We start from the raw sequence: 27,814 nt of genomic DNA, 5'->3' as shown, positions 1-27,814 counted from the left end.
AAGGGGTGGGCTACATAGCTTCCATGAGCGCTATGCAGTTATACCTCTAAGCCTATCTTACCTGAACATTTTATTACTTCAGGTTCACTATCTTCTCCATACAGCGCACTGACTCAATCCTGCACTTACACATGAGTGGGCCCATTGAGTTCAATGGGACTACTTACATGAGTAAAGTTAGGCCTTGTCTACACACTGTGGCAAATAACTCTAAGCGGGTTAATTTGTGAAGCACTCTAAATGCTCCACGTAGGCCCTGCTGGCATGCTCTAAACGGTACCTACTTCAAACTGACGTAGTGCTATACTGCCATGTAGATAAGCCCTTATTCACATATTCATCTACAGTATTAGACACATAGTCCGTTTCCGTGGTGGTTTGGGTGGATCTTTCACAAAATAATAAGGAAGAGTTCCTATAATATGTGGAGAAGGACCTCCATGTTCAAACCGTTAGACCGGTGGATTTTTTTGGATAGTTTTTAAAAGAAACCTTCTAACCTGTTTCCGAGAAATATTTTTAAAAAGAAAAAATTGTTATCTAGACTAAACCAAAACACAACATTTGTGCTAACTGCACTGCAAGAACAGTTAAAAGCACACTGTGAAGATTGGTAACCCCCAAATAGGAGTTACTGTGCTTTCTATTTGTTTGCAAAATCCAAATAATTCCACATGTTCTTCCCGGCTCCCCCCAAATCAATCCACCTTTTCTGACCTCCTCTCCACCCCCCCCACTGCCCCAAGAAACAAATCAGTCTAGCAACCCACATTCTTGAGCAACTTTACAATAACAAGCCAGTGCTAGGTAAAAGGAAGATCAAAAGTCAATAAAGAAATAATATTTCTCTTTCAAGTTTCTAAAGGGATTTATAATCAGAGAGAAAAATTCAAAAATTATTAATAAATACCTAGACAATGTCCTTCTGCAACAAACACTATTCCGACAACAATGCTTACACTGATTGATGATAGAGCACAAAAACATATCTTGTCAGAAAAATGTGATATACTGTTGTTGCTGAAGTGGTAGTGTTCTTTTAAGCTGCTTTCATGTTGGGCATTCCATCTCAGTTGTAATACTACTGAATGTAATAATGCACACATATAAAAAAGTGGTCAGAGAGGTTGCAACCATGTCTGACAAAGGAAAAAGACCACAATAAATAGGAAAAATAATTCATTTTTTTTAAAGAGGATTTTGCAAACAACAGAGATTTATAATATTTAAAAGCTATTTATTATCAGTGTCCTTTAAAAAAAAAAGAATTAAAATTAAAACTTTCTGCCCTTGCAGTGGCTTACTGAAATAATGGAGACCGATGTAGCTAAAATGCTTGGATTTTTTTTCTTTGAAAACAGAACATCACATGGCCAGACACTAAGGCTAGACCTTGTCAACACTTAAACTTTTAGAGGTTTTGTTACCAGTTAGAGACAGCCAAGTTGTTCACAGGTTATATGCAATACAGTCTAGTTTGTGTCCCTATAGCAGCTTTTCTGCCTTCATAACTGTATTTGAATGTCCACACTTCTGATTCTGCTTACTCATGTTTATATTAATACATTCTGGGGAAATCTGGGCAGCTGTCCCATAGGCCTCAGCAGAGGAAAATGTGTCCAAAAGACATGCACACAGCACAGAATAGCAGCACATTAGGCAAGAACATCCTAGTTTAGGGACAACTGGGAGGAAACAGCACAAGCCATGCCGATTATACAAACATGATTTGGTTTCTTTGCCCACCCTGGCAAAAACCACCAACAAAAACCCGGCATGATGGACCAGCATTTTTTTTCATGCTTTTCTGCTCAACTCTGTTCATTTTATCCTTACCTCATCTTCCCAGCCCACCCGCACTCCACATGTCCTGTCTGATATGTAGCTTCTGAGCTCTCTGGGCAGGGAATGTCTTCTTTCTTACTTGCTTTTACAGTGCCAAGCCCAATGGGGCCTTGGTTGGGGTTCCTAGGCACTACCATAATATAAATAATAGTAATGGATTAGTTACAAAAAAGCCAACTGTACGCCAGCCTAGGCCTCTGACAGGGTTAGCTGACCAGTTACGGAGTTTGAATTATGTTGCGCATGGGCACAAAATATATTTAGAGTCAACCATGCCAATAACTGGTTCAACACTTGGTTCAAAATTATAGTGGGAGCAAAGGGTGAAAATTCACCATTCCATCTTCTTCGCCCAAAGCCTAAATAATCAGACTTTATGCAGGGATTGCTATAGCATTCCAAGGGTGGGAATCCACACATATCAAGCCACAGTAAGGCCATGAGATTTCACTGCAGGCTCTTTGTAACTATTATCCCAGCTAATAGCTGGAATAACATCTGCTACTGTGTCATATAATCCACGCAATCCTGGATTCAGTGTTTCCACACTCATCTACCTTTATATGCAGGGCTACTTCAGGTGATGTGTACAAAGTGTTGCTTCACAGACATCCTACCAGCACAGTCCCACAATGTGTCTTAAGTAGTATGGAGGCCCTTGTAAAAGCCACCTGCGTCTGTACTGTACTGTACTCTGTACTGTATCAGAGGATTTCTTACTAAGTGCAAAAGCTCAGCAAGTCTATCCCTGCCATTGCCCATAAGAGGAAGAATGTTATACCCACACTCCTGTCTCTGTCGATCTGAGTGTATTTACTGGCTTTCCATTCACACATAACAGGAAGTTGCAACACGAAAGCCAGCCACATGCTTTGAAATACAGTAGAATCCTTTTTAATTGGCACACCCCAGGGAAAATCCAAATATGCCAATTAAGCAATGGTCTCAATTATCAGAGGCTTATAGACTACACTGTGCATTGGTTTATTTCACTTTTATTTAATAAGTTTATGTAAATTATGCAATGTACACAACATTTTAAAAATACTATATTAAGATAAATTTGACTCATTTTAGCAATCATAAGAGAGAAAGAAAGCAGTAACAAGAAAACAAATGGGCACACAGCTGGAAATATATGCTAGCAAACACCACTTTTCAATCCTATTTTCAGAAGGCCTGCACAGCAGGCACATCATTTAAATAGAGTTAGTGTGCCATTTATTCATTGCCTAGAGTCACTGTAGCACCCAAATAAGCGCCTAGCACACTTACGGCACTATAAGTAATAGAAATTGAAATCAAATCAAAGACACAATCAACCATAAGACAATCGTTCCCATTAAGTGCGTGTGCTGTTAAGGAGGGTGCCAATTAAGTGGATTCCATTGTATATTTAAATTCCAAAGCATAAAAAAGGATCACTACAAGTTCTCAGTGAATATCATTACCGATTTCAGTATCTCAGGGCACAGTTCTCAGAATCTTCCAGGGCTTTGGAGCTGTGCTCCGGCTCCACTCTGGCTCCAGACAAAAGCCTGCAGCTCCACTGCTCCGGAGCTGCTTCGCGGGCTCCACTCCAAAGTCCTGGAAACTTCGCTAAATCTTAATTTTAAAAACCTCCACCACCCTTACAGATGTAAACTTTAAGACCTGGATCAAATCAGATTTTTCCAACAAAGTACACTCTAATTCTGAAAACAATGACATTCACTATTTTGTGCTTGCAGGTTTTTTTCCTATTTTTAAAATATTCTTTCAAGCATTTATTACTTCTCTCAAATGAGGTATGAATGTTTAAGTGAAAGCAAAAAACACATTCAGATCTCCTATTCTTATTGCTGAAACACTGGAATTTAAACATAAGATACTCTACTTGTCCACTTGTGTCTGCAGCCTGCTGGAAATGTGTAGCAAGAGATGTCTCATCTTGGAAAACTTCATTGCACTCCAAACACTTTAGACTATGTCTACAGAGTTTTGATGGGTCTTCATCTAGAGGCATAGCTGGAATGATAGGTGTACTTGCTGGGGCTGATATTACTGTTCCAGTTATGCCAGACTGTATCTTGGTTACAGTATGTGTGCCAACTCCCATTGGGCTTTGAAGAGTAGAAGATGCAGCAGTATTGCTTGAAGGAGACGCTATCATTTGATCTGCTGGGACTGGTTTTAAAATCAAATGTGAGCACTGCATTACAACTCCTTTTTCCTTATGTCCACGCGCATGAGAAAGAAGACTGCATTTATTGTAGAAAACTAAATTTTTTGTACAATGGTTACATGTCACTTCAATTCGCACACTCCTCCTATCATAATGCTGTGTCAGACTCTTTTCGAGAGCAAACGAATCACCACATTCCAAACACTTGTAACCACGTGTTGGTAATGTTATACCTGCATTGGCAGGAGGACTGAGGTTTGGGACGTAAACTGGGACAGGATTAACACTGCTCAGCACCTTATTGAATGCTTCCACTACAGAACTCTGCAGAGATGACACCACCTGGACACGTGACACTTTTTTAGAAGGCTGTGAGGCTGCTGCAGAAATTATTGCCTGCTTTATTTGTTGCTGAGGTTTTGTTAGCACTTGGCGGAGTTCAGAGGTGGTTTGAGCACCTTGAGGCAGAAGATTAAGGTTGGCAAGATGGACTGTCTTTGGCACAAGTTTAGCGCTGGCAAGGCTTGATGCTGGCACCACAACAGTCTGCTGCTGTATAGCATTTGCAGCTTTAATAATGGCACTACTGGCACTTTGCACAGAAGCAGCAGATATTACAGTGGCTTTCACCGTAGTATTGTTAGCAAGCTTCAGATTAATCACTTGTGATCCTGCTGTTTTAACTGCTGAAACTGGGAGAAAAGCAGTCGCCACAGGTTTAATAGTGACCTGCTTTGGCGCAAGTTCTGCAGATGCAACAGCATTGGTGACAACTGCTGACTGGAGAGGTGTCCTAGGAGGAGAAGAAAGAACAGCAGCAGAAGTTGGAGAGGATAGGAGAGATGTCATGGAAGCTACCATGGAAGCAGTTTGCTCTGGCTTTTTACCAGAGTCCAAATCAACTTCTGGCAACACCCTTGTAACTGTTCTCTTGATTTCCCCAGAAGAAGTCTTGATGGTTTTTATGCGAACTTTTGGAATGGCTGGCGTTGACCCTGCAGGAGAAGATGGAGACCCTTTGCTGCTGTTTTCACTTGATACACTTCTGGGACTATCGGGTTGTTTTATAGATGGTTTTTTAGCACCATCAATAAGACTCTGAGATTCAGGTGATTTCTCAATAGCCCGGGGACTTTCATTCATGTCTTTTGGTAATGGAGAAGATTCTCTTGAAGTAGACTGTAATTCGTTACTGGTATCTGTAGCTGCCTTTTTAGCACTCAGTGCTGCAATTGCAGCAATGCATGAAGAAAGCTTTGCTGATGACTTTGCTTTGGACTGTGAAATGCTGGCAAGATTTGTTTCACCTTTTTCAGCACCTAGTTTTCCATCAAGTACCCTGTTTTCAAGCAGCTTTTCAGAATTGTCTTTCATCAATTTGTCCTCTATTTTTCGGGCTTTGAATGGTTCATAGACACTTACATTCACAGAGTTTGTTTCTGTTTCTCTTTTAACACCTTTGTTTTTATCTACATTACTTGAAGCTGGAATTCCAGGTTTAATCAAGTTTTCCCCTCCAAGCATCTTTAGTTTGTCATATTCCTGCTGAGAAACTGATCCTGTTAACACATTTGCTCTGAAATTTGCACGCATCTCTTCTTTATCTGGAGGATCATCCACCTCTATTTTTTCATCATCATCAAATTCTTCAGCACTTGAGATTGGGCTAAACTGGTTGAAAGCTGACTCTTTCAGAGTAGCCTCAGAAGCTGACCCCTCCTCTTTCAGACACTTCCCTTCATCTTTACCATAACTTTCAAGAGCAGATGCTGTTAGAAAACCATTATGTAAGCCATTGCCTGTGGAATGGTGGCCATCCTTATCCACTCCTTCAGAAGACTCAATATTACGTACATTTTTCACAATGACGCTCACACCAACATCTGATGATGATGGCACATGAGAATCTTCATCTGTATGAGCATTCTGTTTTATGTGGTTTTCATGATCATCATGTCCAGACTCAATAGCTGCTTTAGGATCGACCATGTCTGGGATGTCAAAGGCTGCAAGAAGGTCGTCGAAGTCGGGGGTCTTCATATCCCCCATGGTCATGTATTTGTCTGGAAGCAAATCTGTAAAAAGAGCACAGAATCTTTATATCAGTACCTTAAACATCAAAACCATATTTTAATACTATATATCTATATCTATCTATCTATCAATAAAAATAATGCCCCTATACGTAGTTTGTAAATGTTTTTGCGAAGTGTTACCACACTTATTTCATCCATGAATGTATAGAAATGTTATAAATCACAATTTCTTTTCAGAGGTTAGAAATTATCCAGTAGCTGTCCAGGTCGAAGCGAACATGCCAAATGATTACACTGTGAGACCAGCACAAAAGAAGCCTTTGGGGATTATAATTTTCCCTTTTATTTTAGATTTACACTTTACTTTCAAAAGCACCCTACTCCTGTGCTTAAAGCCAGACACCTCTGCATTATGGAACTTAAAAACCTAGATCTCTTGCACATTTGTACTTTTCACTGTTAGTCAAACCACTGAACATACCCAAAGACTGTAGATCAAATGCACTCTTAAAAAATGGCATTGTTCCATCACACTATCCTCTATATGACGTGAATGTCCAGAATACTCACTTTTCATTACAGCTATGAAAGAGGTTCCATCGGGATTAATTCCAATTTAGTATATTTAGGTTGATAAATTCAACTCCAATTAAATAGGCAAAGGAGTAGAGAGTGAGGAGTGTTGCCCATTATTTGACATCTACTGACTGAGACAAGATGGGTGATGTCGTATCTTTTACTGGACCAACTTCTGTTAATGCGAAACAAGCTTTTGAGCTACACAGCGCTCTTCTTCAGGTCTGGGAATGGTACTCAACTGTGTCACAGCTAAATACAAGATCAAACTATCGGTGACCCTCTTGAGTACCTTTCCCAGACCTGAGGAAGAGCTCTGTGTAGCTCGAAAGCTAGTCTCTGTCACCAACAGAAGCTGGTCCAATAAAAGATATTACCTCACCCACCTTGTTTCTCTAATACCTTGGGACCAACATGGCTACAGCAACAGAGCATATCTAGTGACTGAATCAATTAAGGTCATGAGGTCTTTGCAGTACTGGACATTTGAACTGTCTTCACAGTAAACAGTTAACCTCAGTAAGCTATTTTCCAGACTATTTTCAGTCATCCACTATGGCCCCGATCCTGCAAAGATTTACACACATGCTTAAATTTATGTACTGTGAGTAGTCCCATTGACTGTTAAGTACTTTTGTTATGGTGGTTGCCCTTTGTTAACTGTGACACTGCCCTGCAATCTTTCCTTTTTCTCTGCAAGAACTAGGCAGATTGAAATTCCTTTGAGTTTACAAAAGGGTGGATTATTAATCAACTGCCCCCAGAACATTTTCACACGGTTAGAGTATGAGGAGTACCTGTAAAGGTCCTTTTGCCCCCCTCTACTCTAGGGTTAAAATCCTGTTAATTGAGCTGCTTTTAAACACATAGCATACCAACACTATTTGCCTGACCAGTGAATGTAATGCAGAAACATTTTTCAGATGGTCTTTAAACAAACACACCCTAGACTAAAATACCATATTGACCTCATTTGTAAAGTAATGATATCTGGTCTACACTGGGCAGACAAGCCAGTTTTCTTTAATGAAAATGGAACATTTTTGTCTATAAGGAAGCAGACCCTCAGACTGTAACAAAGCAGCAAAAACTAATCTCAGGGTTTGTCCTAGGAGCTTCAGATGGACAAAAGTTCAACTACAGCCTTTAGAATACCTAGTGCTTGAGATAGGAGATCTGCCTTGTGCAAATTCATAAGCATCTGGGAAGAATCTTTGCAAAGGCCTTGTCTATTCAGGAAAAATTACCAGCACGACTATTCTGAAATAGTTATTCTGCTACTGCTAGTCCACTATAATTTAACTATTCTAGAATAACTCACCCATGTAGACACTCTATTCCAGAATAAAAATGATTTTAGCCTGGAATAACTACTCTGTTTCCAAAGCAGAGTAGTTACTTCAGAATAAAGTCATATTTATTTCAGAACAGTGAGTCTATGCAGGGATTTTCCATTATAGCTGCCTGTCAATTTCCCCATGCACACAAGTCCTAACTCTCTGAAAACCTGATAAGAAAGGGTCAGGAGCTTGAACTTAGTGGCATGCTTACTTCCTGTGCAAGATACGCAGAGGGCTCTGCTTGCTACCATTAAACCAGCTGTTTGACAGGATACAATTAAAAGGGAGTACTCGGTCCTGTTACATATAGTTAACAAGACCAGGGATGGTTCAGACAATGCTGCCACATCTGCAGGAGGGGTCAGGGCATGGGTTCCCACCTGAGACAGAATGAAGTACTAGTGACATGTTTATTGCTTGTGCATCAGTGCTTTGATGGGTACATGGTGTGGAGAACAAGGTGCTACTTATAGAACGAGGGCACTATTAGCGAGTATCATCCATTTATCACTAGGGGAAATCACACATTCCTCTATTTCTATGAACCAGAAATCTTCACTCACTACTCATTTAACTCCTCCCACAAATACATATATCTAGTCTAAACATAATACCTAGACTTCCCTTCCCCCACCCCATATCAGGCCATGGTCACAGCATGGGGTGGAAAGAGGAAAGAGCTTGCTTATTAAATTCTGGGCCTTGTATGCAAAGGGAAACAATAAAATGGCTTTGCAGGGGCTCCAGCTTTGTTAGTGTTAACCCTGAACAAAATACTACATCACAGATGGCTAAAAGTCAACTGGAAGATGTTTCTGTGGGAAGGACACCGTAGTTCTCAACTATTCCACTGACAACCCAACCAGAGAAATACAGGATGCTGGGCCACAAATTCATAGGATCTCCTACAGACCATATACACAGATTTTGGTTTCCAGTGGAATTTACAATATCTTAATCCCCTCATGGAGAGATATCACTAGCCAGCTGCTCAGATTAGGTTTACTGAAGCACAACTCAGGACATGATACAAGTAAAATAAATAAGTTATTAAACAAAAATAAAATAAAAACAAATTTACCAGGCTATTGTGGTGGCGGTGGTGGGGTTTTCCTTTTTGTTTGGGGGACTCTTTTGTTTGTTTGTTTCTGAAGGCGAAAAATGGGATAGGACTGCTTGAATAGGTTTTTTTTCTTCTTCTGATTTTAAAACAATAATTCTGCATACAGGAACTACAGCATGCAGCTCTGTGACTATTCAGTAGCCTTCCTGCCTCTCTGGTTCTTCCATCTGTACTGAAATATCCAAAACATGTTGTTTCATGCCTTTATCCTCAGCACTTTATTCTCCACATAATCAGCCAGTTGAGCTAGCCCATGCCTATATCTTCCATTACTGGTATACGAGGAAGATTCAAAGGTCTGAGCCTTAGGTGATGTAAATCAGTGCAGCTCCAATGAAGTCAACCCTCCACTATCTTTCTCAAACTTACCACAAGAGAGCGCTTAGGTATATGTACAGCAATAAAAACATAAAACAGGGCAAGACTTTTAAAAGTTTGTAACAGAGACCTTAGGCCCCCATACTTGTTTCAGATGTTTCTACTCACTGCTATACAGTTCTCTTGAGCTATTTAACTGCAAAAGCTGAGAATTCTGCTCTTCACCTTAAATTTGACACTTAATTCAAAATCTGCTTTTTGACACCAGTAAAAATGGTTCAGGATCTAAAAATGAATCTATACTAAGGCTTCAGCCACCATTAAAATCTGTTTGGCTTAACTAGTTTTAGAAACAGAGAGTAGAATTTTAGAAAAATGTCCCCCATGTAGAACAGCCCTACAAGTCTTGTCTTGGGCCACATCTGGAAGAAATCATCACTACTTTGAAGAGTGACAGAGGCTTCACTAATATGACAGATTATGTTCCATGGATCACACAGAAGGCTCCCCAGAACACAGTTAGAAAAGATGACGGGGGTGGGGGACAGGACTACATTTCAGATAATCAAGGCCGAGATGCAACAGAATTATTTGCTTGTGACATTTAAACATGTGTGTTCAGTTTCTGTAACTCATTTTATGTCACCACATGACTGGGCTCCCTTAAAAGTTTTTAAGATGAGTTGAGATGTGATTTTTATAGATGAACTGACCATCCATCCTGAGATGGGCTACAGTCTTGTTATAGTAAGTACAAGTGTTTGGGAACAAAATAATGCATATCTAATAGCTGGGTTTGGTGCCCCGATACACTAGTGAAGGACACCTTCAAAAGGCAGGCAGATAATATAAAAATCTAAAGACCAGGAAAATTGCCATCTTGTCTGTACAGTGACTTGAGGGTCCAATCCTGCCACTTTTGGAAACCCACATTTCTACCATTCAGCTGATAGCTACAAGTATCAGGAAGGAAGTTTCTACCCACCAGCCCACTCACACTGAATCCAAGACTGCAAGATCCAAGATATCTATGTCCAGATATCTTACTGGTGCTTGGGTATTTACATTCCACTGAAACATCAAGCATAGGCCATTTCTGGAGACAGGATACGACTGGGTCTGAGGTATCTTTGGTTTGATCTAACATGGAAAACCCTATGTGCTATGAAAATCAGGAGACAATCTTGTACAGCCCAGGAATTTAGATCTCATGTGGCAGGCAGTCATCTGAGAAACACATCTGCAAGTCTACTTGTAATAGGGCTCTACAAGGGTTTGGGTAGCCGGGGAGCATCAGCACTTTCACTGTACATCACTCTTGGTGAGCCAACAACTAGCCATTCCATGGCAAGAAATGGCTGATATCTGTGACAGTGGAATTGGTTCCTCAGCAGACAAACAAATGAGAGAGGCTGGAGACTTTCCAAGGGGTTTAAAGGAAAGTTTTAATATAAAGTAGAATTTTCATGTTAAATGTTGCAATTATTTAATCTAAGCAATAATTTTTATTTTGTACACAAACCCTGACAAAACTCTTTTTAAAAAGAGTAACAGTGAAACTCCTCACTACTAAATAAGCTCAGCCATCACCACGTTACGTTTACTAGCCTGCCACCTCAGATCAGTTGCCATGGACTTTGCAAGTGCTACTGTGGAGGTAAATAATCTTTTCTTCATAGTCGCAGCATAGGATTTCAGAAATCCTTTGTGCTCTGTCAGAAGAGACTCTGGACATCCATGTTGGAAACAGTACACAAAGAAGTGAACATAGCTGGAATTTTCAAGGATAGCCTTTAGCGAACCTATAGTCCATGTTCCAATAGCTATTAGAAAGACAAAAGAATATCAGATACCAGCATCATGTTTAAAACATAGGAGGATGTACCAATAATGTCAAACACTGCACTGAGGTCAAACAGGAAAATAATGAAGTGTAAGGGAGCCAAGATCAGAACAGTGGGGGGGAGTGGATGACCACAGTAAGGATTGTAGTTTCAGTGCTAAGGAAGAGGCAGGAGATATTGGATTGAGGAGGTGGTAGGAAATGACGTCATTAAAGAGATAAGATCACTATTTCCTGTCCTGTATTGAGAAAGAGTAAGTTACACATCGTTAACTTGGGGATGGGTGGAGGCCAAGAGTGGTATGATGGCTCTAATTTTCAGAATTAACGGTGTCCTCAAAAAAAGGAATGGGGAATGACAGAGGTGACAATAGAGAAAACTGGGTAGAGAGAAGAAATGGTTCTCTTTGTAGGACAGATGTCATGTGATGAGGGCAGTGGCACCAGAGAAAGAAGAACAAGTTGCCAATAGCTACAGGAGATAAGAATTAAAAGGGTTTTCACAAATATAGCAGAGGAGGGAGAATACTTCTAATGAGAAAAAACAACCAAATGCAATGACGACGACTAAAAATGGCAAGGCATGTGAACTCAGTTTTAACATCTGTCTTTAACAGAAAGAAAGTTTGGACAATTAGGGAATAATAAAAAGGTTGTAAAAATACCTATGAATTAGAGCTGTCAATTAATCACAGTTAACTCATACGATTAACTAAAAAAAATTAATCGCGATTAATCGCGGTTTTAATTGCATTGTTAAACAATAGAATGCCAATTGAAATATATTAAATATTTTCGGATGTTTGTCTACATTTTCAAATATATTGATTTCAGTTACAACACAGAATACAAAGTGTACAGTGCTCAGTTTATATTACTTTTTATTACAAATATTTGCACTGTAAAAATGATAAACAAAATAAACAGTATTTTTCAATTTACCTCTTACAAGTACTGTAGTGCAATCTCTTTATTGTGAGTACAATATTACAAATGTGTTTTTTTTTTTGTTACATAGCTGCACTCAGAAACAAAACAATGCAAAACTTTAGGACTGAGTGGACTTGTAGGCTCTACTTCCCGTTCAGCCATTCGCTAAGACAAACAAGTTTGTTTACATTTACGGGAGATAATGCTGCCTACTTATTTACAATGTCGCTAGATAGTGAGAACAGGCATTCTCATGGGACATTTGTAGCCGGCCTTGCAAGGTATTTACATGCCAGATATGCTTAACATACTTGTAATGAACACTAAATATATTTAAATAAATATAAAGTGAGCACTGTGCACTTTGTATTCTGTTATAATTGAAATCACTATATTTGAAAATGTACAAAACATCCAAAAATATTTAAATAAATGGTATTCTATTATTAACAGTGCGATTAATCACACAATTAATTTTTTTAATCGCACGATTAATCACAATTAATTTTTTTAATCGCTTGACAGGCCTACTATGAATAAAAAGCAGGAATTAGAGTGAAAACAGGGTGGATAAAAATCAAGCTTTTAAAAAAAATCGATTCTGGATTTTTATTTAAAATAAATGTTTTTAAATTTAAAAACTTATTTAAAATTAATTTGCAACCGACAACCTATTTATGGCCTAAGCTTCTAATATTAAAATTGTGTAAATTAAATACAAAAAATTAGCATTCAACACTGAACTGGAGGAAGTCACTGGCTAAGCACCTGGGATCACATTGTTGAAGTGCTAAATCAACTTTTGACAGTAGTAGCCTCTTCTGCAGGAGCACAGAAAATAATTTGTTTATTCAAATAGTTAAATTCAATGATTATTTCATTCAAAGTTAAGAAACCAATTGGGATTTATTTTCCTCTTCCAATCTATGGAAGAAAAAAAAAAAGGTGTGAGAGGATGAGATCTACTCTTTTTAAAATCTTGAAGGACATGATGACCAGAAACAATCAGTTCAATTAATTAACTATAGACAATACCTCCTTTGTTTAATAAATCAGTTATCTTACAATGCAAAGACATTTTTCATAATTTTTTTTGTTATGTATGCAGCATATTTAAGGTAGTTTTATTTAACAAAAATACTTAAAATACTGGTGTTATGCATTTTTAATTGATCTGAATTTCTATTCAACTAGAGCTTGACACAGATCAGCAGGTGGTGGGTATTGCACTGAGACATGAACACTTCAGACAGCCTGGTCAGCCAGGACAGCAACCTTCTAATCCCTAACTCCAGTATAGGACCAGAGGGGAGCCGGCAAGTGCCAGATGAGGCTGCCAAAGTGATTTGTGAGCAAAATGGTCGCCAAGGAGGCTCTGCTGCTGGAGTAGCTGCAACACATTCTGGGTCCCTATGTGGAGAAGCTTTTTAATGCTTCCCTGGAGGAGCTGCCTGCCATGGAACCAGCATCAGAAATGCAAAAGGGAGAAATAGCCCCTGAGCCTGTTAAGTTTCTGGCTCCATGTTTGTTGTTATTAACATAGGGATGGGAGGAATTTCCTATTTATAACCCAGTACAAAATGTATTGCAAGCCGTAGGCAGCAGCATAAGCCCATCTAGACACACACCACGTGGAATTCAAGGAAGCGCAAAGAACAGTGAAACAAGCACTTAAAACTAAATGTTTACTAGAACCTCGCACATGCTTACAGAGATGTGCCGTGGTGTGTAAAATAAGAACTGTATACTGCTTTCCCTTTTAATACACCACACTGTGCAAATCAGGCATGCCAAATCATAACGAGCTGCCTGTAAACAAAAAATTGACTGCTGTGAGGGAGGTTAAGTGTAGTCCATGGGTGACAAAAATCAATGTCTGGAGTACAACCAGGAGGTTGTACGTAATCCTGAAATGTGCCAAGAAGATGGGGGAGGAGGGAATAACTGTGTAGTTCTCTGAGAATCCATATTATCAGGTGTGTTTGCATGTAGTTCCTGAGTAGATGCATTCAGAGTAGCCTACGAGTGCTGTACAGAGCTGCAGGGAGACAATTATCCATGTGGACACTTGCGTAGCATCCCGTTGATTCCCTCATGAATTCTGATCCAATCCTGGGCACTGAAGAAGCTATTTTCCCCCGTAGTAGGGACTCCAGATAGGCAGACAAATTTCAGGGAAGGGTATATTTCCTAGGCCCTCCTCTGTAGGTCATCAGCCCACTCCACTCATCCATATGCTCCTCTGTCAAGGAACACCTCTGTCTTATACACAGCTGTCTTGCCACCAGCAGCTTGGAATAAAATCCCCCTTCGCCACTCTGGGACCTCTAGGATTGTTGATGTCCTCAAGAATGTGGAATGCCTGAAAGCATAGAGAAGGTTTATGTAGAAAGCTACACCAGCCCTTCAACAATCCCCAAAAGGCCAAGCAGGTCTGTAATTTTAAAACAAAAATTATAGTAAATTGTAACTTACCATTGTCTGCGCAGTCTTTTCACTGTGATTAACTGAACTTTGTCTAAGAAGCTTCTGGGAGCTGAGGCATTCCTCTCAGAATCTATAGAAGCTCAGTTTACAAAAATATTAGCTTGGTGTTTCACGAGGCACTGAACCTCTCTAGGAAGCACAAACAATAATGCAGTCTGATATCTACTTTTAAACCCTTCAGGCTCTGATGGTCCTTCAATCTCTGATGGTCCTACCACCTCAGCAGCATGGGCCTACTCTAGCACGCCCCTGGGATGCAGAACTGTCACAGACTGGTCCGAGCAGATGTGTTTCTGTGATGAACTTATGGTGGACATTCTGGACAGGGCCAACAAGCAGGTGCAATACCAGAGGGAGAAAGATGTGCGGCAAATGGAAAGGCACAGACAGACTGCAGAGTGAGAGGACAGAGTTTCAGCACATAAGGGAGGTTTGCAGCATTTCTGGAGCAGGAATATCAGCTGAGGAAGAAAGATAGAGCTCAGCTGAAAGACCTGTTCGAGAGGCTGCTTATGCTTATAGCCATCAGAATTCAGCCTCCTGCTGCACCTGCACCATGGCTGGAGTCCCCCTCCGCGGTTCCATGTGCTGCAGACCAGGAACACTTTGGACATTTCTATGGTTGGCTGGGCCATGCAGCTCTCCAGCCCATGCTGGCCCCCTCCTCCTTGCATACATACAACCACTTGCTGACCTCTGCCCCTGTGAACAGCTCCACCCACCTGCTGTGCCGCCAAGTGCACACTACACACGGGAAGAAAGGCAAAGGAGAACAGGGGGCCAAGGAAACTCAACAGTAAGAGCTGACAGTGGAACCAGTTCCAAAAAATTTGCACTATTCATGTTTAAGGTTTTGCTGTTGATTTATTGCTGGTGTTTTGGTGTGTTAATATCAACTGGTCTGTCTGGCAATGGTTTAATATTGTGTGTTTCTAATAAATCTTCAAAAAATAAAAAGTTTATTTTATTAAGAAATGTTATTGGCATCACTGCATTGTATCATGTAACGTGTACTTCAAATAAAAGCTTATCACATGAAAAGGCACAACTGGGAAGTCGTATGCAATCATTATTTCTCAATAAATTTCTCTACATCAAGCCATAATCTAAAATCCAGTTCCTGCCACTTCATAAACTGTCATGATATTCATAACTACAATGCACGGCAATCAACCTCCCACATACATTTCACTGCAAGATGTAAAGACTGTACAAGCACATTCATAAATGTACTATACTCCCTCTTCCATTAGCCCGTGAGTCCATGATGTGTGAGCACCGAACATCCCTGATGTGGGTGCCTAGATGCATCCTGTCCTAGCTGTGATAGGTGAACTTTCTGGTTGAGTGTACCAGTTCAGCAATCCATTACTATAATAGCTCCATTGACAGGTGCATGGCTCACCTTTGGCTTCAAAAGGCTTCACAAGTATTCTGAAGAGTACAGCAAGCCACAATAATATGGACAGCATTCATGACACAGGCTTCCAAATGTGTCTGTGAACAGTGCCAGTGGGATTTCAGTCTTCCAAATGCACGTTTAACCACCATTCTGCATCTGCTAAGAATGTAACGGAATGCTCCTTTGCTGGTCTCTCTGAGATCAGGATATGGTTTCATAGCCAAGGCAAAAGGGGATATGTGGGGTCCCCCAGGATAACAGTGACTCCATTTATGACAATGCCATTTGGAGGGAACAGTATCCCAGTCTGTCCATTTAGGACTCCTGACCATCGGAAAACGCTGGCATCATGAACTTTTCCAAGGCAGCCCACACTGGCATCCATAAGTTGGCCTGTGGTCCACAAGGGCCTGGTTCATAACGTAAAACCCTCTGCAGCTTATGTACTCATGTGTTCCTTGAATAGGGCAAACAATGAGCACACGAGTCCAGTCAATGGCCCTGGTGCAGTTTGGAAACCCCATTCTCTCAAAATCACCAGTTACTTCAGGAATATTGTTTTGGCCTGTTTGCGTAAATCACACACCTGATTCGCTCTGAAACCTCCATGAACACTTTACCCATAGATGACTTTCCAAGGCCAAACTTGTTAGTGATGGACCTGTAGTAGTCTGAAGTATAAGGCAGCTTTCAGACTGTTACAGAAACCTGCTTCTTGACTGGTATGACCACCATCATGCATGCGTTGTGATGCTGGAGGGCAAGCTGCTCACAAAGCTCCAGAAATGTAACTTTCTTCATGAGGAAGTTCTGGACCCATTGTTGGTCATTCCATTGTTGGTCACTCTGTATGACGATGTGATCCCATTAATCTGTGCTTGTGGCTGGGCTCCAGGAATGCTTATCTACACAGACATCAACAGCTACAACAAGAGCCACAAACAGCATCAGCCAGTTCCATTTTTCCATGTCTGTCATCCTCCTCCTCCACCATAATCTGCTGCAGAACGTCCAATGGCATCTAATGGATGCTCTGCCCATTTGCTGAAACAGGAGTGAAAGCGTAAGCAAGAGAAGCTCTTCAAATGGTGGCTCCTCCCAATGTTACTGGCTCCTGTTGCCGGGGAATGCAGACCCAAAAGACAACTTGGCAGGATCTGTTGGGAATTTCTTGTACATGCACGGTGGACAGCCAGGTTTTCCCATGCTGAGCAATAAACCAAAGCCTAAAGCAGCCACATCTGGAGAGGGTTCTAGGAAGCCTGGGATAGAGTGGTTTGACTCAGGTCTGATTCAGTACTGCACTTCGGAAGCTGGAGCCCTAGGTTTGAGGCCCAGCTCCAGAAATTCTAAACCTAGAATCAATATGTAGTGTGGACACTCAAGGCCTGGGCTTGCAAACCCAAGGTTCATAGACTAACCCTGGGCTTACATTGCAGTGTAGGCGTACCCTGAGGGTCAACACTGGACTGCAAATTAATCTTGGTTTTGCAATGTGATTTGGTAGCAAAAGAGGACAATGCATCTTTACGTTGTAGGCTATGTCTACATTGGAATATAGGAGTGTAATTTCCCTGCTCATGTACAGATACTTACCCTACCTCTCATTGAGCTAGCACAAGTACAAATAGCAATGTAGCCACAGTAGCACTGGCAGCAACAGCAAAGGCACAGCTAAGCGGTGCCAAGTATATACCCACGCAGGTGGGTATGTATTCAGCACGGCTCAACCATGCCTCCACTGCTGCTACCAGTCCTACTGCAGCTACACTGCTATTTATACTTGTACTAGCTTCGTAAGACTTAGTGTATGTGTACACGAGCCGCGGAATCACACCCTTATCTTGCAGATATAGACATAAAGCCTTCATGTAAAAAACCAGGAATGTTAGTAGTCTCAATATTGCTTTGATACAGCAATGTCTCGAATATTAATTCAGTACTGGACCCTCATTACCAGGAAGATACAAAAAAAGTTCACAGAACAAAAATGATGACAGTCAGAAAGAATAACAGCTTAGACACTACCATGAAAATACTGCAAACAGAAATGCAGAGTTGGGCCAAGATCAACTATCATGGACACCAAAATAATTTTTCTCTACCTTAACCATGTCTCTCACTCCTAGCAATTGATGTTCCAGAGAGAATTTTCTGTATACATTTCCTACTGCTTGCATAAAATTGGGGCTTAGAGGAGAGCTAACAGACTGATGTTCAATCCAGATAAACCTAACGCTGGTAGATGCAAGAGACAGCCATAAAAACTTGAAGATTGCATGAACATTTGCAATGTAACGATCTTGCTAGATCCCTGGCTATTCAGTTAGGAGCTGTAGCCATATTTTCCATCTGTTATGGTAAGATGACTGAATTTCTTTCATTTGAGGACCTTGCTAAGGCAATACATGCCTTTGCCACCTCAAGACTATATTAACAGGGTGTGCTCTACACAGAGATACATTTTGAGACCATCTAGAACAGGGGCGAGCAAACTTTTTGGCCTGAGGGCCACATCGGGTTTCGGAAATTGTATGGAGGGCTGGTTAGGGGAGGGGGTCGTGCCCCCCCCCCCGAGACTCCTGCCCCATCCACAGACACCCCGCTCCCTGTCCCCTGACCACCCCCGGACCCGTGCACCTAACTGCCCCCCGCCACCCCATCCAACCCTCCCCTCCTTCCTGACTGCCCCCATTCAACCCCCTGTTCCAGCCCTGACCCCTATCCACACCCCCACCCTCCCCTGCCCTCTATCCAACCCCCCCTGCTCCCTTACTGCACTGCCTGGAGCACCGGCCACGCCACCTCTGCCACCATGCAGCACAGAGCACCGGGTCAGGCCGAGCTCTGCAGCTGCACTGCCCCCGGAGCTCACAGCCCTGCTGCCCAGAGAATTGCGCTGGTGGCGAGGTGAGGCTGCGGGGGAGCAGGGACAGCAGGGAAGGGGCCGGGAGCTAGCCTCCCCGGCCAGGAGCTCAGGGGCTGGGCAGCTGGGTCCCGCAGGCCGGATGTGGCCCACGGGCTGTAGTTTACCTACCTCTGATCTAGAAACTGAAGCTAGTGCAGAATGTGGCAACCCACTTATTGGCTGTGTTTCTCACTAAGAGCACATAGTATCAAGGCTCCCAGAGGTGTTCTGGCTGGCTGTTGATTTCAGAGTGGACTTTAAAGGACTTTTCAAAAAACTTAAAACCCTAAAGAATTTGGGAACCTCCTATCTGAGATAATTTCTCTGACTAGAACAAACCTCTGCATTTTAGATCAGTGGAGATACTCATGCCCACTTTGTTTTAAAAAAATTGGTGGGTCTTTCTAGCAGGTAATTTTTTTCTGGAAGCATCCTAGACTCAAGAACTTGCTCCACTCGGTCTCTCAGATCCCAACATTGTTGATTATCCAGGCTGAAAAGTCCATAAATGCTCACAGACATTTGGGAAGGGAGCTAGTTGAGGGAGAGAATGAAGTCACAATGTATGTGGGAGTTATTACAGGTTCATAGGCACTGACTGTGTCGAATGTGATAATGTGAATTTTATATATTGTTCTATTTAAAAGTTAAAAGTGCCTAGAGCCAAGGATAGGCTCTTAAATTATAAATGAAAATAGACAATTTTAAAAGTTCATCCAAATCACTTAGGACATTTTTGTTTTTCATCCGGTCTTCTGTTTTCTTGGCCTTAGACTGTTTCTTTAAGAATCAGAGATGGGAGTTGGAGATTTGCATCTGCAGCAATTCTACCTTTGAGGCAGCAGTTGATATCTGTATAGGCTTGGTCAAGAAAGCTATTGCAGAATGGACCGCAGAGATTAGAGAGGAGGAATTAGGGGAAGGGGAGGAATGAAATCTTCATTAGCACAAATCCTACCTATTTAAATCAAGACTGGATTTTTTTTAAAGATACGCTAGAGCTCAAACAGAAGTTATTGGATTGAAATAGTAATTATTGGGTGAGGTTCTTTGGCCAGCATCATGCAGGAGTTCAGCCTAGATTAACAGAATAGTTAAACAGTCCCACCTGGCCTTAAAAATCTACTTCTTCCTTGGCAAATACAGCCAGTTTAACAATTCTGGAACACAAAGCCATATGTAAAATGTCCATGGATGAAAATAATAAATTAGAATAAATCATTTACCATACATCAGCAGGAAGCAAAAGGAAAACAACTGAAGCCTTGAGTAACTTATTAATAGTATAATCATAGGGCCTTGGAACTCCTGTCAAGGACCAGGATCCCATTGTGTAAGGTGCTGTACACACAGAATAAAAAGACAGTCCCTGCCCCAAACAGCTACACTGCTTCCTTTCCTTAATGCTAAATATAGACCTTCTCTTCATCATCCGTAAAGGAGGCAGGGGACAAAAAAGCTACTAAAACATCCACTATAGCAGATCCTTGAGACTTTGAGAACTAAAGATATCTGCAAGCTATTACTTCTGCTTATGTATAGTGGATCTGTTAGTGCGCTTCAACTCCGTGAACTCCCTTCGTAGACCGGCACTCAGTTACATTTCTGATCTGCAAGGTCTTTACTGAACTGCCAATTAGCATGGAGTCTGCCCTGGCTGGCACCACCAAAGGGAGGGACAACATGTTAATGGAGAACTCGCTTTTAGTACATGACTAGAAGGAAACTGTCATGCTGCTTAGGCCCCTTAACTTTGTGCTATGTATTGTCAACCATGATTCAAACTTGCCTTACCAGAAGAACAATACTGATGTTCCTCAAAGAGAATACATAAGGAGAGACACCAATTACTAGCTAACCCCTCAAAAATTTTAGAAATTTAAGAAAATATCCATTTAACTGATTTGGGGAGCGTTGGAGGGGGAGGGGGTAGGTAAAAATGTTAAGCAGTATGAAAAGTCAGGAACCAACAAGATTCTGGCTTTGGAGATACAATCTGGCAAGGGAATCAAGGATGCAATACTCACCCCAAACTAAAAAGAGTGACTGCTCTGATTTTGACCCCCAGACACAGAATCCACTTTAGGAACAGAAGATGTGGTTTAAATGAAGAAAGTACTATTGACTACATCATAAGCAACAAAATTTCACTGCTAAGTATCCAGCAGTTCTTTTTCCATCTCCCGTGTTTTTGATTTTATGATGCAGATTATCAAAACCACTGGTAAGAAGACTATAGGCACAAAATATCTTATGCACAATTTCACAAACACAGACCTTTTTGCTTCTACAAAGAGAACCATTTAAAATGTTTTGGATAACAATTCAGTGTTAAAATATTATGACAGGATCGGGCCGGATGGCTACAGAAGAGTAATAGAAGGCAGATATATTAGCCCCAGGTTAAGTAGATCCCTTTTCCCTGGGTAAGGTAACAGGGAAGGTTCCAGAATAATCAGGAACATTCTGGAGACAATTAAGACAGACAGGCTAATTGGCTGCAGGTGTTCTAATCAAGAAGCTGCTAGAATCAATTAAGGCAGGCTAATCAGGGCACCTGGGTTTAAAAAGGAGGTCACTTCAGTTTGTGGCATGCGTGTAAGGAGCTGGGAGCAAGAGGCGCGAGGAGCTGAGAGTGAGAACCCGGACTGTTGGAGGACTGAGGAGTACAAGCATTATCAGACACCAGGAGGAAGGTCCTCTGGTGAGGATAAAGAAGATGTTGGGTGGAGGCCATGGGGAAGTAGCCCAGAGAGTTGTAGCTGTCGAACAGCTGTTCCAGGAGGCACTCTAAACAGCTGCATTCCACAGGGCTCTGGGCTGGAACCTGGAGTAGAGGGCAGGCCCACGTTCCCCCCAAACCTCCCAGCTCCTGGTCAGACACAGGAGGAGTTGACTGGACTGTGGGTTCATAAAAACAGCCAAACTGAGGGCTGCCGTGAAGCTCCAACACGAGCAAATCTGCCAATAAGCGCAAGACCCCACCAAGGTAGAGGAGGAACTTTGTCACAATATATAGTGATTTATTTTAGGATAAAGAAAATGAATGATGTATTAGAAGTACAGCCCAGCTGGATTAAAACTAAATACTGTACTTCTGAGATACCACGCAGACATACTGTCCAATGGAGTAAAGGCATTTTATTAATATCCTTGGGAATTTAGTTATCCAAGATGCAGTAGAAAAATATCAGTTTACTAAGAACATTGTTTTTAAAGATTTAACATAAAAGGCTGCAGAAATCAGTGTAAAACAACACCCATATACAGCATCACGAAAAAAAATCAACCTTACCTTTGAGTTTTCCATAACTCAATTTACTGTAAATTACACTATATTTGTAAATGTATCCAAGTCAGATTTTTATTTTTATGCTTGTCAAAGAAACTACAAAGTTAAAATCTGCTTAGTTTATGATTTTCTTTTAATTATATGTTTTGAACTTTTTACATATGACAATAGCAGCGTAATAAGTAAAAGCCATTTAAAAGTTCTCAGATAAAATACTGTGTAAGACTCAGATCAAAACAGGAATTTTGTTCTTCCCTCACTAAGAACTCAGTTAAGTTTGCTTCTGAAGCTGAAAAATAGCTCAAAAGAACTTGCATGCTGTAACATTAGGCATGGTTAAGGTTAAATGTTTAAACTTCACCAAAAGAGTACATAATGCATAGTTCTAAATGTCTATCAAAAGAAGGTAGATCAATTCCCAGTATAGGTGGGAAGGAATGGTGAGCCTGAATGCTTAGTGAAAAACATCAGGCAAAACAAAGTTTACTTTGTATCTCACATTCAGGCTCACCCTTTCCTACTATGGGTCTTTCCCATTCACTGGACTTTCAAACAATCTATGAACGCAGCTCAGATGGGAAAAACCCACATACATGCAAATGGCCAGTAGTCTCACTTGCTGAGTGGATGAAAAGTTTGTAGCTTCCCTTCACCTCAGGAAAAAAGCACTGCTCCTGCTCCTCCCTCTCTGAGGCAGACTGTTGTTCTCAGGCATCTGGGATCAATACCTTCCCAGCTTAAATTACATCTTGCCCCTATCACAGCAGCCAGGCATTTGAACCCTGATTCTTCCCTTTTATCTCAAGGTCCCTTCCTGATTCCTTCATCATGGAGAGCTCTACCTCCAAGCATGATTTCTGGTAGGTGTTCTAGGATAAAATCAACAACAATCTGCCTGCAGGCCAGACCACTGACTTCTACTTCTGCCCTGCCCTGATGTGCAGTTTGCAATGTTCATTACAATAGGGATGAAGTGACTTCCTGATTTGTCAGGAAACCATGATCTCCCAAGAACTGGATTATTCACAGAATATCTGCCTTCACTTTATCCATGAATGGAGCCCAAATTAGGAGACAGGTAAAAGCCTGAGGGCTGCCACTAAGGCTACAAGTGCTTTGGTAAAGACTCGTAGTGCACCTGAGAGAGCAAGAGGAAGCACCTAGAATGTAAAATATTTGAATATATTTAAAAATATTTAAATCTGCAATATATTCTGCATGGTGTGCAAACACTGATATGTATCTCAGATTAACAGAAGAGAAAAAGTTTGAAATTCAAGACCACTCATTTCTGCCCAGTCTTAGAATGGAGGACTATTCCCCTGAAATGCAACTTCCTTCATGTCTGCTCTCCACAGATTTTGGGGTGCAGTATATAAATACAACATGTGTTTGGAGATACTGATTTAATTTTATAGCATATCCATTCTTGTTTATTTACTGAACCCACCTGTCCAAAGTGCTGACAGGCCATTTAGTGTTCAGATCAGGGACTCTCTCACTTCAGAGGGGGTGATACAGAATGAGATCTCTCCTAGTCCTACCTCCTCTAGACATGTTTGATTTCCCTCTTTTGTACTGGTTGTCTTTTCTGACTACCCAGCAAAGGACTTCCTGCTTTTGTAAAAGGACTTAAAGTCCCTTTCATACTACTTGAATTATGAGAAGCATTTTATCACCTTCTCAAAATTCAGCCACTACTTTGTCTAGTGATCACTCAAATATTTTCCCTCAGAAGTTTTCCAAAGAATGGAGGAGTTCTTTAAGCCTGGATACTGATCTTCTAGTAGAGTGCCTGCATGCTTTCAAGAGACCACTGCGTAACAGAGAGTAACACCAGTGAAGTGGATAATATGAATTAAGCTTGCTTTTCTGACAGTGTGTGGTGAGACCTCTCACAGGGAATCTCCCCATTCTAGGATCTCAGGGAAAAAAAGGTAGAAGACGCTGAAGGCCCCGGGGATATAAGAACGGCCATACTGGGTCAGACCAAAGGTCCATCTAGCCCAGTATCCTGTCTTCCGACAGTGGGCAATGCCAGGTGCCCCAGAGGGAATGAACAGAACAGATAATCATCAAGTGATCCATCCCCTGTCAACCATTCCCAGCTTCTGGCAAACAGAGGGTACGGAAAACACCCCTGCCCATCCTGGCTAACTAGCCATTGATGGGCCTATTTCTCAATGAATTTATGTAGTTCTTTTTTGAACCCTGTTATAATCTATGCCTTCACAATAACTTTGGCAAGGAGTTCCACAGTTTAAGTGCACTATGTGAAAAAATACTTCCTTTTGTTTGTTTTAAACCTGCTGCCTATTAATTTCATTTGGTGGCCCCTAGTTCTTGTGTTATGAGAAGGAGTAAATAACACTTCCTTATTTACTTTCTTCACACCAGTAATAATTTTATAGACCTCTAACATATCCCCTCTTAGTTGTCTCTTTTCCAAGCTGAAAAGTCCCAGTCTTATTAATCTCTCAACATATGGCAGCCAATCCATACCCCTAATCATTTTTGTTGCCTTTTTCTGAACCTTTTCCAAGTCCAATATATCTTTTTTGAGATGGGGCGAACACATCTGCACACAGTAGTCAAGATGTGGGCATGCCATGGATTTATAGAGAGGCAATATGATATTTTCTGTCTTATTATCTATCCCTTTCTTAATGATGCCCAACATTCTGTTCGTTTTGTTGACTGCTACTGCACATCAAGTGGATGTTTTCAGAGAACTATCCACAATGACTCCAAGATCTCTTTCTTGAGTGGTAACAGCTAATTTAGACCCCATCATTTTATATGTATAGTTGGGATTATGTTTTCCAACGTGCATTACTTTGCATTTATCAACACTGAATTTCATCTGCCACTTTGTTGCCCAGTCACCCAGTTTTGAGAGATCCTTTTGTAGCTCTTCGCAGTCTGCCCGGGACTTAACTATCTTGAGCAGTTTTGGATCTTCTGCAAATTTTGCCACCTCACTATTTACCCCTTTTTCCAGATCATTTATGAATATGTTGAAAAGGACTGGGCCCAGTACATACCCCAGGGGACACCACTATTTAACTCTCTCCATTCTGAAAACTAACCATTTATTCCTACCCTTTGTTTCCTATCTTTTAACCAGTTACCAATCCATGTAACCAATTTTCTCTTATGCCATGACGGCTTACTTTTCTTAAGAGTCTTTGCTGAGGGACCTTGTCAAAAGCTTTCTGAAAATCTAAATACACTGTATCCAGTGGATCCCCTTTGTCCACATGCTTGTTGACCCCCCTCAAAGAATTTTAGTAGATTGGTAAGGCATGATTTCCCTTTACAAAAACCATGTTGACTATTTCCCAACAAATTATGTTCATCTATGTGTCTGACAATTTTGTTCTTTGCTATAGTTTCAACCAGTTTGCCTGGTACTGAAGTCAGGCTTATCAGCCTGAATTGCTGGGGTCACCTCTGGAGCCCTATTGAAAAATTGGTATCACATTAGCTATCCTCCAGTCATTTGGGAGAAGCTGATTTAAATGATAGGTTACAGCCGACAGTTAGTAGTCCTGCAATTTTACATTTGAGTTTCTTCAGAACTCTTGGGTGAATACCATCTGGTCCTGGTGACTTATTACTGTTAATTTATCAGTTTGTTCTAAAACCTCCTCTAATGACACCTCAATCTGGGACAGTTCCTCCGATTTGTCACCTAAAAAGAATGGCTCAGGTTTGGGAATCTCCCTCACATCCTCAACTGTGAAGACCAATGCAAAGAATTCATTTAGTTTCTCTGCAATGACCTTATAATCTTGAGTGTTCCTTTATCATCTCGATCGTCCAGTGGCCCCACTGGTTGTTTAGCAGGCTTCCTGCTTCTGATGTACTTAAACATTTTTTTGCTATTACTTTTTGAGTCTTTGGCTAGCTGTTCTTCAATTTTTTTTTGGCGTTCCTAATCATATTTTTACACTTCATTTGCCATGGTTTATGCTCCTTTCTATTTTCCCCATTAGGATTTAACTTCCACTTTTTAACGGATGCCTTTTTGCCTCTCACTGCTTCTTTATTTTCAGGGAAGAGTCCACTCACCTATCAACAGGCTCTTTGGTAGAAAGTCCCTTTAGTGGGCCTTCATATCTTTTACCAATGTTTAATCTTCAGCATCAAGTTCTGGGAGAAAAAGGAAATCTCCTTTGCTTCTATGTATGTAGTAAATGTTCATGACTGTTCACATTGTTTCTTTGAAAGGCCTGATCTGAAGTAATTACATCCAGAGAACAGCATGAAAAGGGTCAATTTCTGAGCTGAAGGGAAAATACTGCCTTGCTGTTTCATTGCCTCTTTATTTTCTTCCTGTTTATCATTTTAACTCAGTTCATCACACAAGTTCCATTGAAGCAAATCTCTGGTATGAGTGTAGCATCAAAAGAAGATAGCAAGCCCCAGCGAGGTATCTATAGAAACGGAAAGTGGGAACCTGGGCAAGAATTCACTGGTTTGCCACTGGAAACACTCCATTTCTTTGGATCCTCTGGGGCCCCCCCTACATGGCTGCTAAGATAGAAAGGCAGAAAACTATGCTGACTCTTGGTATGGGAAGAAAGTTGCTGCAGCAGGAAATCTATGACTGGGGGCCCTTACCACTACTGCCCTGGTTTCCTAGAACCTGTGTTGAAATGTTGATTTATCACAGCTGTTGTGGATCTGAAGTGGAGGAAGTTCACATATTCCATGTTGAAACACACTCAGGCGGTTTAGTAGCAGTAGCTCTTTCCCTGGTGTGGGGGTTCCATGCTGAGGGGTTAATGAAGGCATTTTGAATTTACTAAAGGGATTCTCCATCACTCCTCCCTAAGCTCTGTGGCTGGACTGGTTTGAGTTGGAGGGACTCTAGTCCTAAGAGCAAAACAAACAAAACTATCCTTTCAAACACTCGAGCAGGGGAAAGGAACAAAAAAAGCATTGTTGTGTCCTAGCTTTTTTATTTGTCTCAGATTTCACTTAGAGCTGGAGCGACAGTACTGATGCGTGCCTCAGACAGGAGACTGGGAGAAAACAGTCTTCCAGGAATGAGGCCAAGCTACTATAAATTAACGTTGAAACTGAAAAGGTTTTTTTTTGGTTTTGTTTTGATCTGTAAAGAGGAAAACTGAAGCAATCGGTATAAAACAGCCTGATGCTTTGTAGGAGATCTGTCAGCCCAATGTATGGAAACAGAATAACCTAGCAGCCTCCTCAGTGGATGGGTTTAGCTCTATACTTGTAGCTCAGAGGTCTGGTTCTGCCCTCTCATTTACAAGCAGACACGACTGATTGCAACTTCTGTGAACCTGGTTATGCTAAACAACCTTTTTTCTTTTCCAATTCTTTCAGTGTTTCTCAAATTACTATTCAATAAGAATAGTCTCTAAGAATCACTTCTTGATTACATCTTGGGCCCTATATGCTCAGTCCCTATTCTCCTTCATTCCTCCACTATTGTTGATACAGCTGATCATCTTCTTCCCTCCTTGATATCCTGTCCTTTTATCTAGCCTTTGTAAAACTGTCCTTTCTTTAGTTTTC

General features: G+C 41.1%; 1 protein-coding gene across 9 annotated transcripts in view; it reads right to left on the bottom strand.

Annotated features, from left to right (window-relative positions):
* ZNF532 (zinc finger protein 532) overlaps positions 1–27,814 on the bottom strand; it is an 81,195-nt gene that overhangs the window by 34,593 nt on the left and 18,788 nt on the right. For 8 of the 9 annotated variants that reach the window (XM_048850196.2, XM_048850200.2, XM_048850199.2 and 5 more), the window contains one exon: positions 3,722–6,084. In XM_048850196.2, coding sequence (XP_048706153.1) covers positions 3,722–6,064 — 2,343 coding nt within the window. In that variant the 5' untranslated portion in view covers positions 6,065–6,084. Of the gene's footprint in view, positions 1–3,721; positions 6,085–9,042; positions 9,209–27,814 lie in introns of those variants that run through there. The other variant, XM_075128401.1, reaches the window with a different exon arrangement.

The sequence above is a fragment of the Caretta caretta genome, chromosome 5, assembly GCF_965140235.1.
Source record: "Caretta caretta isolate rCarCar2 chromosome 5, rCarCar1.hap1, whole genome shotgun sequence".
NCBI lineage: Eukaryota > Metazoa > Chordata > Testudines > Cheloniidae > Caretta > Caretta caretta.
The sequence above is the reverse complement of the archived record's forward strand: the minus strand, read 5'-3'. Positions and strand labels throughout refer to the sequence as shown.